Source organism: Nelumbo lutea, chromosome 2 (assembly GCF_056320005.1).
Source record: "Nelumbo lutea isolate HS-2025 chromosome 2, American lotus-T2T, whole genome shotgun sequence".
NCBI lineage: Eukaryota > Viridiplantae > Streptophyta > Magnoliopsida > Proteales > Nelumbonaceae > Nelumbo > Nelumbo lutea.
In genome coordinates this window covers 90,691,799-90,705,515 of record NC_142685.1, presented here as the reverse complement: position 1 = coordinate 90,705,515, position 13,717 = coordinate 90,691,799, and the positions used below count along the sequence as shown (strand labels likewise).

The window sequence follows — 13,717 nt, the reverse complement described above, 5'->3', positions numbered from 1 at the left end:
GCTGAATAGATGCCTGGAAACTTACCTACGTTGTTTCGTAGGTTCCAGGCCCAAACATTGGATGAAGTGGCTCCCATGGGCCGAGTACTGATACAACACTCAGGCGGCAGCAGGTATGACACCATTCAAAGCAGTATATGGAAGGGAACCACCACCTATCCTTCTGTATGAACTGGGTTCAACCGCAGTAGCAAAAGTCGAGGCCCAGTTGTTGGCATGAGACAAGGTTCTCAGCCTCCTGAAGGAGAACTTACATAAGGCCCAACAACTCATGAAGAAGCAGTATGACAAAAAACATAGGGCCGTCGACTTTCAGGTTGGGGACTATGTCTACCTGAAGCTGCAACCCTATCGACAGCCCTCAGTAGCAAAAAGGAAATGGCATAAGCTCTCTCCTCGCTACTTTGGGCCATTCAAGATAATTGAAAAGATGGGCAATGTTGCCTACCGCCTGGACCTACCCAAGACAGCTCGTCTCCACCCAGTTTTTCACATTTCATTGCTTAAGAAGCCCGTGGGAGATCCAACCAAAGTTAGCAGCAACCTCCCAACATTTACTGAAGATGAAGCATTACCCTCAAACCTGCCAAGATATTGGATTACTGTTGGGTCCATCAAGGGAAGAACATAGTGCAAGAAGCCTTAGTAACCTGGACAGGGCTTCCCCACCATGACTCCACATGGGAACCATATTGGCAGCTGAAAAATCAATTTCCAGACTTGGACCTTGAGGACAAGGCCCATCTTGAGGGCGGGGGAACTGTTGGGAATCAAGGCCCAGACCCAACCTAGAGGCCCAGGCCTCCAGTCACTTGCACTTACCTGAGGAAGTACCCAGGCAAACCGTATCAGCACCTAATCACAACAGGCAACACATCAGCTGGTCCCTCTGCATGAGTTCGTTAGAGCTGACAGACTTACAGAGTTTGTTAGGATATTTTGTAACCCAAAAAACCATTATAAATATGGGTTGGCCGAATGAATGCATAGGCAATTGAATCCATACCTCTCTCTCTCTCTCTCTCTCTCTCTCTCTCTCTCTTTTCTCTCATTTCTGCGCAGAGGAAGGGTCTCCCACAAAGAGACTCCTGAGGTGAGCAGCATCTCATCAGCTTGGAACTCTGCAAAAACTGAGTCCCTTATTCCAACTGGGCCTGAGAATACAGCAACAATGAGTCCTTCATTATTCCCAAAGACCCCTCCTACACCAGCTGGACCTGGGTTCCCTAGGCTGCTGCCATCAAAGTTCAACTTAATGAAGCCTTCATCAGGAGATTCCCAAGCTACCACTGGTCTGTTCCTTGCGGTAGAACTTCTAGCTACAGCTCCCCAGTTTCTCCACAAGTCATCAACAGAGAAATCTGAGAACAAGTTTGAGGCTTTAACCCAATGTATAGCTCTATTAAAAATACACTCCCAAACTGCCTCCATACTCCTTTCTGTGTCACTGAAGACTACTATTTCTCTCCTCCCACACCGTCCATATCACAGCAGCCCTAAGCCATCTCCACATGACTTTACCTCTCTTCTTTGGCTAACTGAAGGTCGTGGAGTCAAAGAGATTTCCAATCTGCAGAGGCACAATCCACCTATGACCAAAAAGATCAAAAACCTTTTCCCAGAGGCCTACAACGAAAGGGCAAGAAATTAGGAGGTAGTAACAGCTTTCACCACAAGCTTTGCAAAGGATACACCAGTTTGGGGAAAGGCACAAGGTAGGTCTTCTTTTTGCAAGGTGTCGAACGTGTTTATTTTTCCAAGAAAGACTTCCCAACAGAAAGCCCCAAACTTGGGAGGGAGAGGTTTGGACCAGAACCCTTTAAACGGACAAGGGGAGTGAATCGGGGCTGAACACAAGCAAGAGAAGAAAGAAGAACAGGAAAACAAACCCCTAGGGTGTGGAGTCCAAATACAACCATCAGGTTTAGAAAGATCCAAAAAAACAGAATCAAGAACTTGAAAGACCGATGTTACCAGTTCAAGCTCACTGTCTCAAGTTTCTTCTTAGTCCTAGGTCCCAACTTACCCCGGACAACTGAGAATAAGACACAAAATAATGTACAGGTTCATTTTTAAGCAATGAAAAGGAATAAAGAGAAGGAGAGGACGATGAAATTTTACAAGAAGGCTCTGGTGGTAAGGAAGATGTCACGGAAGAATTGAAAAGTAGAGATATAGAAGAGCAAAGAATGCCAACGGAAGAAGAAAAAAGGTGAAGAGGTGATAAGGGATGTGAGGGAAGGAAATGGAGGCACAATTGGGGAAGAGGGGGAGAGTAATCAAGAAGTTGAGTCTAATGGGGTCGTAGGGGCAAAGGAAATAAAAGAAGAGGAAGAGATGAGAAGGGACAGAGGGAGGAAAGAGGATAATGGTTTAGTGGAGAAGAAGGAAGGGGGAGAGAAGAGAATGAGGGAGGGGGTAGGAAACAAGAGTGGAGATGGAGTAAGAACGTATAAAAGAAAAAGATACAGAACTTTTCCCTTAGAAGAAAACAGAGAGAGGGGATTGAAATTGGACTCAGGGGAGGAAAGTGAGGATGATCCGTTGATAGATGAGACACATAAGGTGGAGATTACTTGTGACATTGAAAAAGTTGTGAATAAGGAAGTGGAAGTTAGTAAAATTCTAGGTCTATTTTTCCTAAAGGGGAGTTTGTGAATGAAGCTTTCAGGTCTGTGGATGAAAGGAATGGGGAGAATGAAAATAAAATTGATACAGTGATTGATGGCAATTCAAGTAACTTATCAAATCAAGGGTTGGAAAAGTTAGACGGAAGTGGTGAGAATAACAAGGAAGAGGTTTTGGAGGGGGAGTTTGTTCCAGGTAGGGGTTAGAATTCTGAGGGGAAGATGGAAGAAGTCACTGGAACATTAAATACAGTGAGAAGATTCAAAACTCGGAAGATCAAGAGAAGCCAACAGCAGGTACCAGTTTCAAAGGTTTTTGCAAGAATAAAAGGAGGTTTTTTTGGCCATGGACCTAACAAGAAAGTAAGGAAACACAAAAGCACAGCCAGAAGACAACATGAAGACCAATGAGAAGATTCAAAACTCAGAAGATCAAGAGAAGCCAATAGCAGGTACCAGTTCCAAAGGTTTTCGCAAGAATAAAAGGAGGTTTTTTTGGCCTTGGACCTAACAAGAAATTAAGGAAACACAAAAGCGCAGACAGAAGACAACATGAAGATTGTAGTCAAAAAATTAACAACTAGTTCAGAATACATTGGGGTCTGGTTTTTCACTATGGGTTTCGGGTGGGAGTTCTGTTTGATTTGGGTTTTGTATGGGTTTTTCTTTGTGGCATGTTTTGCTGTCTACATGTCGATTCTTTTTGCTTGCTTTGGGGCTTGGTTTTTGAGGTTTTGGATTTGTTTGGAGGGTTTGGCTTACAAGGCCTTAGATGTGTTCTTTTCATTCAGGTGATTGCTTATCACCTTTCCTTGTAGCTTGTTTTTTCTTGTTTTAATAATTTTTTATTTATCTTCAAAAAAAAAAAAGCTAGAAGGGATCATAAAGGAAGCAATAGGCTCCTCCCTCCAACTAGAGATTGCTAAGATGGAAGGGAATTGCTCATTAAGGGTTGAGTTACCCATCCACACATTATCCCAAATTTTAACAAGATCACCAAAGCAAGGGTTATACGTGATATGTGGCAAAAATGATGGATGGATATCATGGATGGATTGCCAAGGAGAGGCTCTTGTAGCTCTAGCCAGCACTGCACTCTAGCATCTCAGCCATCAGCTGCAAGACCATGAATATTGATAATATTTGCCCACAATTTGTCCCTATCATTTGGCAACCTCCAAAGCCATTTAGCAAGTAAAACACCACATTCCTTTCCTAAATATTCTCCAATCCTAATCCACCAACCTTCTTGCTTCTACTGGCTACTTCCCAATTAAACTCTATAGTCCTTTTTCTCTTCTCCTGGCTCCCACCAAAAAACAAAAAATCCCTCATCAACTTTTCAAGCCTTTTGCTAACCCCTCCCAAAATCCTAAAGACCGACAAAAAACAAACCAACAAATTAGCTTGAGTGGATCTAATTAACATCATCATCCCCCCACCCCCCACCCCCACCCAAAAGACAAAATAACTTTTCTTCCAAAAAGCCAATCTTTTAGTAGGGTCAGATTGTAGCTCTATTTTCTGGTCCTATAGGGTGGGGAGACTCTGTAAATGCAGAACTCCAAGCTGTGTTACAAGGAGCAGAATATGCAAGAGAGTTGGCAGTGGAGCATTTAATGATTGAAGGTGATTCCAAATTGGTTATTGGATGGCTAAAAGAACCAAAGATGGCAGCCTGGCCGTACAGGGGGGCTTTGAGAAGATTTAAGTGGCTGACTTCAAAGATTTCAGTCACAGTTCAATGGGAAAGAAGATCGGCAAATGGGCTGGCAGACCTTCTAGCTAAACAAGGAGTACATAGGAATCAGCCCTTTTGGGCTCAATTGTAAACTTTATGATGTAGTTTGGAGGCTGCACCTCGCGCCTCTTTGTGGGGAATTGTATGATGAATACTTAGTTCTTTATTTAATAAAGTTTTCATTATCATTATCTATCAAAAAAAAAGAAGCCAATCTTTTGGTAAATCTTTCTCCAAAAATTACTATGCCTTATCCCCTAGAGGTAGACCCAAATAGTTCATAGGCCAATGATCAACCTTGCACTCCAAGATTTCTGCCCCTTCTATAATTTGTCTATCCTCCAAGTTCAGGCCCACAATACAACTTTTATCCCAATCGACTTTGGACATTTTTTCAAAGATGACAACTAACATCTTCAAGTTCCTTGCCCATCTAAGACCACCCCCATCACATAAATAAGATTGTATCATCAACAAATTGTAGATGGGTGATAGGAGTCTCATCTCTACCTATCCGACCCCTCACCAAATTCCTAGCATCAGTCCTAGAAATCAATCTCCCAAGAACATCTGTTGTCAAGATAAATAGGAACAAGGATAGGGGTCGCCTTTCTTTATCCCCCTAAGAATTGGAAAATGATCCACCACAGTTCCATTCACCAAAATTGAGTAGTGAGTAGTGACACGTTCTGATACATTCATAAATCCATTCACACCATCTATCACTGAAACCAAAGTTTTTCATTACCCCCAACAGAAAATCCCAATCAACCAAATCATATGCCTTTGCCAAGTCCAATTTACACTCCAAACTCTTCCTCCCAAATCTCTTTAAATCTTTAACACAATCGTTGGCAATTAATATTTGATCAATAATTTGCCTATCTTTCACAAAAGCCCCTTGGGCAGGAGAGATAATGGAGGGAAGCACAACCATGATTCTCCGAGATAGCACCTTAGAAATGATTTTATACAAGCTGTTAATCAAGCTAACCGGTCTAAAGTCTTTTGGATGCATAGCTTCTACTTTCTTTAGGATTAAAGCAATAAAAGTTGAATTAAGCCTGGATTGATTACACCTCTCCCAAATTTATTAAAAACTTGTTGTAAATCATCTTTTAACACATCCCAACAATCTTGATAAAATGCCATCATGAAACCATCAGGACCAGGTGCTTTGGATATATCCATTGAGAACACTGCCTCTTTGATTTCCTCCAACTCAAAGCTTCTCTCCAACTAGGCCATAGACTCTTCAGTTAATTTAAACCAGTCCATGCCCTCAAGCCACATTCTTCTAGCCACCGGCCTCCTAGTGGTTGATTTAAAGTGATCCACAAAAGCCTGGGCAATCTCATTTTGACAAGTCAAGGCAACTCCATCCACCTCCAATCCAGAAACAAATTTTTTCTTCCTCCTCCCACTTACCAAAGCATGAAAAAATTTAGTATTTCCATCCCCCCTTCCTAAGCAAATTATTTCTTAATTTCTGTCTCCAACTAATCTCTTCTTTCAACAACAAATTTTCCAATTGCCTCCTTAAAGTCCATCCTTCTTACTTATCCCTTTCTTCAAAGATGATCTAAAAACATTTTTTATCAATAGCAAAGAAGAATTCATTCAATAAATATAAAGTACAACAAGAGGTTATGAATTACATTCAGAAATTTAACATGAGTATTTTCTAGTGGAAGCACGGAACTTTTCATGATTTTTCAGCACATCATCAAAGATCCTCCTATTACACCCCTTCCTCCCCAAACCACAACAAAAAGAATGCAACTTTATTAGATTTTATCATTCTCACTTCCATGAATTCTAGACCATAATGCAAAAATCTCTTCAGGATTATTTACATGCCAACCCATTCTTCTGAACAATTGGAAGAAATAGCCCCAAATGAATTTGGAAGAATCACATGACACAAATAGATGAAATGCAGTTTCTTTGCTGCCGAAACACATAAAACCTGCTAAGGAAATGGAAACCTCTTCTCTACATATTGAGGGAGCTTAGTAGCTTATTAAGGGAAATGATCATCAATGTATTGTGGGTGTCAAGAGTAGCCCATGGCATAGCAGATGCTCTAGCTAAAACTGGGGTCAACAAGACTGAAATATTCTGGGGCATTTGTAAAAATGGCATTTTAACTATCTGGTTCAGGTAGCTAGGCTGATCTGAAAGTTGGGCCACTTGGCAGTTTGTAAATATAATTATTCAATAAATTTTTCAGTTATCCATAAAAAATAAAAAAAAACCTCCATGTCAGACACATTGCCCAAGTAATATCCATGTAACATAGCATAAAAGTCGTATGACGTATTATGACTATCAAAATATTAGTAATGAAACCAATTTAATGATTGGGGAAAAGGAATACCAAAATAAAGTACTTTATCTTGAAAATTTTATTCAGACTTACATTTGCCAGCCTGAAAGGACAAAACTTGGGTTTCCCCCTACGTCCATACTTGAGTAAATATGCTCCTTTCTTAAGAGCAGTTATGGCCTGCTATAACAATAAGTATAGGGTTTAAATTAAAGCAAGTTCAGCAGATACTCTGGAAAAAAACATAAAGAAAGACACCGGAAGCAATATTACATGAGGCTTAAAACAGATGACCAGACATAGAGATTACAGATGATAGAACACAGAACAAAGAGTTTAAAATCAACAGCAACCATGTAGGACTGCATAGATGTTATATATAAATATGTGTGTATGCATGTCATGTGTGAGTATGTCTGTGAGTGTATCTAACTGTGTAACTTAAGTACTATACTCCACTACTCCAAATCCTGAAGCACAAACTCACAAGGATGATTTTAGACAATAGGCAGAACTCAAAAGTTATTGCTTTATATTTATTAGATATTTAAAATTCTAATTAGTTTGAAATGTATCAAGAATAATAGATGTTACCAGTATTTTTTGATCAACAACACAGAATTAAATTACCAGTATTTTAAAGATGCCTCAATTACACCTAGGCACATTTTAAGGCATGTACCTCACTTAAACTGAGGCAAAACTCCTTCCAAAAGGAAAATACATATTTTACATATTGAACGAACCTCTGGTTCAGGTTGATCCCTAGATCTGCCAACTTACTAGCAAACCGTGCTGCACAGGCAGGGTGAGGGAATTAAATTGTAGTGGAGATCATTGTCATTGTAGTAGTCTGTCTTTGTATTGGAGGATTCCAGCAGCATATTTCATTCTGAAGTTGATATGGGTAGCCTCACTGAGGTTTGGAGCCAACCTCTTGGCTAAATGAGAACATCTGACTCTTTTCTCGTGTTCAATGAATCCTTTCAGTTGTCAAGCAGAAATTGAAAAGCATAAATAAAGGACAGTCAACTGAAACAGATTTTCATATGAAAAGATGAACAATGTGTAATGTGTTTTATGAGTGACAAGGAACGGCTTGGTTGATCCCTAGATCAGCCAACTTACTAGCAAATTGTGTTGCATGAGCAGGGTCAGGGAGCTAAATTCCAATGGGGATCATTGTCATTGGTGTAGTCTCTCAGCAGCATTTTTTGTTCTGCAGTTGATGTCGATAACCTCATTGAGGGCTTGGAGCCAACCTCTCAACTAAATGAAGACAGTTGACTCTTTTCTCTTGTTCAATGAGTCCTTGATTATTAAACAGAAATAAAGAAAAGAAAAGAAAAAAAAAAAAAAAACATAAACAAAGGACAGTCAACTGAGACAAATTGCCATATGAAAAGAAAAAAAAAAGCATAAACAAAGGACAGTTTACTGAGACAAATTGCCTATGAAAAGATGCATGAGTGACAAGAAATGGCTTGGTACAAGCTGAAAATCCTAGTAGGACAATAGGAAACCTAAAGAGAGCATTAGTTGAACTAGTGACAGAGTATTTGGCAATTCATTCTTCAATAAAAGCCAAATTCCTGGATGAAGTAGACAAAAAAATGAGATTCATATAACAAGGGGCAAGGTAAATGGAGGAAAGTTGGTGTAAATGATAATTTATGTACTTCTAAACCTTTTACAATCATCTGTCCTATCCTTAAACCTTAATTGCGAAGCATCACCATAGCATCCTAACAAGCTAATATTGATTGGTTCAGTACCTTGTATATGATAAAACTTGAAGTCATTTCGCGTAGACAGTTAAAACCGTTAACTGGAGGTAGTGTTAACAGCAGTCAGACCAACCAAAGCTATTCTTATCTTACCTAATCCTACAAGACTGAAAGCGGTTCCAGATCCTTATTCTATACATATGATTTTAACCCATATCCCTTTAATCAACAAACTTATTATTGCATGCTTCTACTATTAACCATCACATTGACAAATCAAGAGCGGCAACAGGAATTCAATGTTGCATATAACAGCCAAAATCTGCAAGTCTTTCAGTATATCATACAACAAAACTATTCCAGTTCAAGCTTTTGAATCAGTTCAGACTTGATTCTAAATAACCAAAAACAACAAAAGCAAAATTCAAGTCCACAAAACCTCTAAACTTGAATACCTGCTCAATGTCCCTTTCCACAGGACCAGTCCTATTAAGATCCGTTGTCATCCTCTCAGTCCGCGACATCAACAAAGGACTTTATCGAACAAATTCAGATTCTCCATAGGAATCAATGCCTCACCCATTCTCAAAGCAAAATCCTGTCATTCACCGGTTCATCCAATAACTCCAAAATCCCATCCAAATTCGCAAACACACCAAAACTTCCAAAGCGAACACCGAAATTATCGCTGAAAACCGAAACAACCATCATTAATCAACCCAATTTCCACTCCATCAATCTTCTCTCAACTGCTTCGACACTAGAAATGCTGCTTAAAATCCCCAAATCCTTGATCCATGTTTCATGCACTTCATTCAATGTTGCACAGAAGAACCCCCCGAATCTTCCGGCTTTCAGTAAACAAACGAAGAATACTAGGCAACAACAACAGAAACTGTACTTTTAGGTTTTCGAAGTAAATCACTCCAAAGTACGCCGAAACTCCACTATTTCCGATTATTTTCGACTTGTTGAGCTCGAGATTCTTCTTCGCACAAAAATTGAGTCCAAAAGACAGAAAAAAAAAAGGGGGAGGAAATCAAGGAAAAGCTGATCAGAATATCAGCTGCAGGGCTCCAACCAAGAGAGAGAGAGAGAGAGAGAGAGCAGTGATCGATCTCTGAGGAAAAATATATAAAAACGAAAACGAAAACCAGTCGAAATAGTAAGGAGTGTATAAACATTAAAACCCAGAACCCCAAAAAAAACGGAAAATAATAGAGAAAAATGAAAAAAAAAAAAAGTTGAAGTAAAATATAAAAAAACACATAAACTTGCTGATAATTGCGAAAATGCCACCATCAAAGCATTAGTTCACGTTTCAAAGTCTCGAAGAATTTTCTAATCCATTTTTTTAATAACGGATTTTTGTTTGATACTGTTCCAAGTTTTTTTTACGAAAATACCCTTGAAAAGATCTTTTTCTCTTTCCAACCCCTAGAGATAGCGACCAATGGAGGCACACTTTCTCAAAAGTGGGGTGATCCAAGTCAAAATAGTCTCCCTTTTTAATCACTCAAAGGCCCTACTTGAAACACCCCAAGTGGGATGATTTGTTTATCAATATTTTGAGCATGAACCAAACAACCACCACCATTCTAGGGGTTGTACACGTGGTATGTTAATCACTTTTCCGTGTGTTTGATGATGACTGGCCATTCCCTGCAATCCCACTTTGTGCATTTGCCATGTTTGTTCATGGTTTTATGCCCATGTATCAACTTCAATGTGTTTGGTACTTTCAATAAAATTATAATGGATTTTTTTTTGTTACTTAACATGAGCATTTATGCCAAAAGCTTGAATACAAAAAAATGACTTACAAAATTTTTTTGTGCTACTTGCAAATTGTCCATTTCTAAGTTTTGGACCAGCATATCAAAAACGAACATGTCAGTTAATTGCCACCAATTGTTCCTACATGAACATAGCAATGTGGAAAAATAGGAAAAAAAAAAGTTTCTTTTTACTTTTTATTATCTTAGTTTTCTTAACTAACAAGTGATAAACATAGCAATGTGGTTATGAATGTTAATAAGAATGTGCTCATTAAATCATCATCCTTTTCATAATGTTGAAAAAACTATATTTTTCATGGAAAAATCCATTATGCTATATGATACCATAAAGGCTTTGATCAACCAATCTCCCTTTGAATTTTGATGAAAACCCACCTAATTGGTTATCACTTTTTACAAGGCATGTTTGATTTGTTATAACTCCTTTTTGATACCATGTAATTTTAGCATCATAACCAAACCCTACTTTTATATAACTGAAATGCATTGAGGTGGTTTTTCTTCTTTTTCTTCTTGTCATTATTATTATAAAGGTCTATTTGATTCACAGTCAGAATTGAAATTGAAATCAAAATCCATCAAAATCAAAATAGTTTATTCCCATTAAAATCGGAATGGGAATTAGAATTATTTAGAATGGGATTTCAATCCCAAGGGAGGGGGATGGAATGGCCTTTCCCTCAAATGGGGGAATGCCATTCCACCAAGGATGGGAACAAGATTTCAATTCCACCCAACTAAATAGTTGAAATCAGAATAGACCATTCCGATTCCAAGCCCTATTCCATGACCCAAACCGACTATAAGTTATATTTATCATAGAAATAGAAATATATCTGATCCCATCCCTCACATAAACTATGTAGGCAACTTGGGCAGTGATGCTTAGTTCGATAAAAATAATCATAGAATCACAATTTCTACTACTAATAAGAGTGAATATATTCTTATCGGATCATGGTTATAGAATTTTTCAATCCAAATCAACTGAATGGTAAATTAGTAATTTAATGCAAATACAAGCCCTTTAAGTAAATGAAGCATTGCATACCGGAGTAATGCACGAAACACTAGCATAACCAAAACCAACGAATGAAAAAGTAGACCCCTCTCTCCTTGATCCAACTTTTTGGAGGTGTGGGCTGGGGAGCCCAGAGCCTTCAAGCTTCAGCCTGGCGGGACGACTGCACAGTCTGCACGCAAACGACACGTGCTTTAGTGGTCCACTCGCACGTGCACCCGCGTCGCGATCCATGCAACTTGTTGCAAAGGCCTGCAGCACAGCACAGCACAGCATCGATCGTAAGCGTTCACGGTTGACACAAGTCGCAAACCGTTAGATTTAACGGTGGCATGACGTGACGTTTTTCTGACGCCGTCGTTCTCAAACGAGAACGGAGAACCTACATACGTAATCCAGTCGAGCTTCTGCTACGTGTAGTTCCCTGAAGTTTGTTCCTTAGTGGGCCCTACTGGGCCGCACGCGTCGTGGGCTCGTAGGCTGGGTGGGTACCCTATTCTGTCGTGGACCTTGGATTCTTGAAGGACGTTGAAAAACATGAACCAGCCATTTTGGCTTGTAACCTTGGTAATGATATATTGTAGCTTCGTACACCAAATTTTCTGTAGAGATCATTCATGCAAACCATCTGACGTGACGAGAAGTGGGCCCACCTGAAATCATGTTCATCCACTGATTAGAATTTAGATGCCCAAAAGTAACCATCTAATATGCTTGTTTTTGTAGGGCCCACCCAGTGATGGATCTCCACCAAGACGGATATTTTCTCATTGGGCCCACCAAGACTTTGATCAGATTCTAAATAGTCAATGTCGGTTGGACAGCTCCGACCAACAATCTTTTGGCTTTAACCAAACCGCATGCACGTGGTGACGTGGGGTCGGTGATGGCGACACGATGGACGACCTTGTGTCTACGCCGTCGGATCTACAGTCCTTATAGTACTGCTGGTTCATGGAACATTTGGTGTGGACCCACTCTCTAATTTGGTGTTGGGTCTACGTTGTCATGGATCTTTCCAACACCCCATGTCGTCAAGATGTGAGGAGGGAGATGCTTACGTGGCATTTTTTTTATCACTTTTTACATATTTTAATAGTTTAAATTTAATAATATTTAATGCACACGTGAGGTTAGACATATATAGTACATTATCTTTTTTTTATTTATCCTTATTTTTCTTTTACTAAGTAAACCGACCATCATACATCATACATCATAGTAAATCTAATATCCAAAAAATAATAATAAAAAATACATTCATAATACATCATCTCTATTCTAACTCGCTTCTAATTCAGCTACTCAGTCTCCCACTTTGGGATGTAAGTAGATCGAGTTAGAGTAAGTGGTTTTATCCACCTTAATCAGTATCCAGGTCGGATTGGGCTAAGCCAATCCTATACCAACTCAGCATCCATTGATATAATATTTAGGGATGACAATTTTTACCCTAATGGGTATTTTTTCGGATGGGGATAGGTTTTTTTTGATTGATGGATTTTGGGGTTTTCTAATCCATATGTAAGGGTGTCAATGGACCGGTTTTAGATTGGATCCCGTCCAATCCAAAATCAATTTGGATAGATTGGATGGGCCAACAAGACATTGGATTGGACCAATTCGGTCCAAAATACTTATTAGATTGGATTGGACTTGGTCCGTCTATAACAAATTTATATTGGATTGGGTTTGATTAAGGCAATATCTGTTCCATTGATATAAGATAAGAATATATGTATCAATGGACCGGATTTAGGTTGAAACGAATCTAAATCAAAATGAATTTGAAGAGACATTGAATTGGACCAGTCCAAATTGGTCCAAAACATTCATTGGATTGGATTGGACCTGGTCCATTTTATAATGAACTCACATTGGACTAGATCAGATTGGACCAAATCCAGTCCAACTGACACCCCTATCCATACGGTTACAAGTAGGGTATGGTGTCCAACCCTCCCCAACTTATATATTGTTTCCAATTTATATATTGTTTGAAAGCATATAAACTTTATTTAGATACTCAATTTAGTAATAATTTAAATTTTATGTGAAATATAATTGATACTTTATAAGTTTTTTAATGTCTTAATTAAATAATTAGAAATTTTATTGTTTGTTTATATTATTTTACTTGTGTTTATTTATATATAACAAGAAATAATAGAAAATTAGATCATTAGATGCCAATTCTAAACCCAATCCACCCTACCTTAATGTGGGAGGATAAAATCAGGAAAAAATTTACATGTGAAAGAAGGATTTGGATTCTCAAAATACAACCTACTACAAATGGTTTTGAGATAAATACGAATTGAAAGGTTTACGGACGCTGATAAGATCTAGATTTTACAAATGCCATCCCTAATAATAGAAATGAAACATTTGTAAAGAAAACTTAATTTGGCCTGAGTATAGCATTACTATATATTGGATGGACATGAGTATGGTTTGGTGCCTTGTTTCATTT

At 38.7% G+C, this 13,717-nt stretch overlaps 1 protein-coding gene across 6 annotated transcripts in view; it reads right to left on the bottom strand.

The window, feature by feature from the left end:
• The window catches only part of LOC148871808 (PH, RCC1 and FYVE domains-containing protein 1-like), a 98,615-nt gene extending 88,991 nt beyond the window's left edge, over positions 1-9,624 (bottom strand). The window contains exons 1-4 of one of the 6 annotated variants that reach the window (XM_088972232.1): positions 8,880-9,577; positions 7,826-8,008; positions 7,444-7,680; positions 6,791-6,880 (exon numbers count right to left, since the gene is read on the bottom strand). Coding sequence is in view for 3 of the 6 variants with exons in the window: in XM_088972229.1 (XP_088828355.1) it covers positions 6,791-6,880; positions 8,880-8,948 (159 nt within the window). In the remaining 3 variants the exon portion in view is untranslated. Of the gene's footprint in view, positions 1-6,790; positions 6,881-7,443; positions 7,681-7,825; positions 8,009-8,879 lie in introns of those variants that run through there. The other 5 variants (XM_088972233.1, XM_088972231.1, XM_088972229.1 and 2 more) reach the window with 5 other exon arrangements.
• Between the last annotated feature and the right edge of the window lie 4,093 nt (positions 9,625-13,717).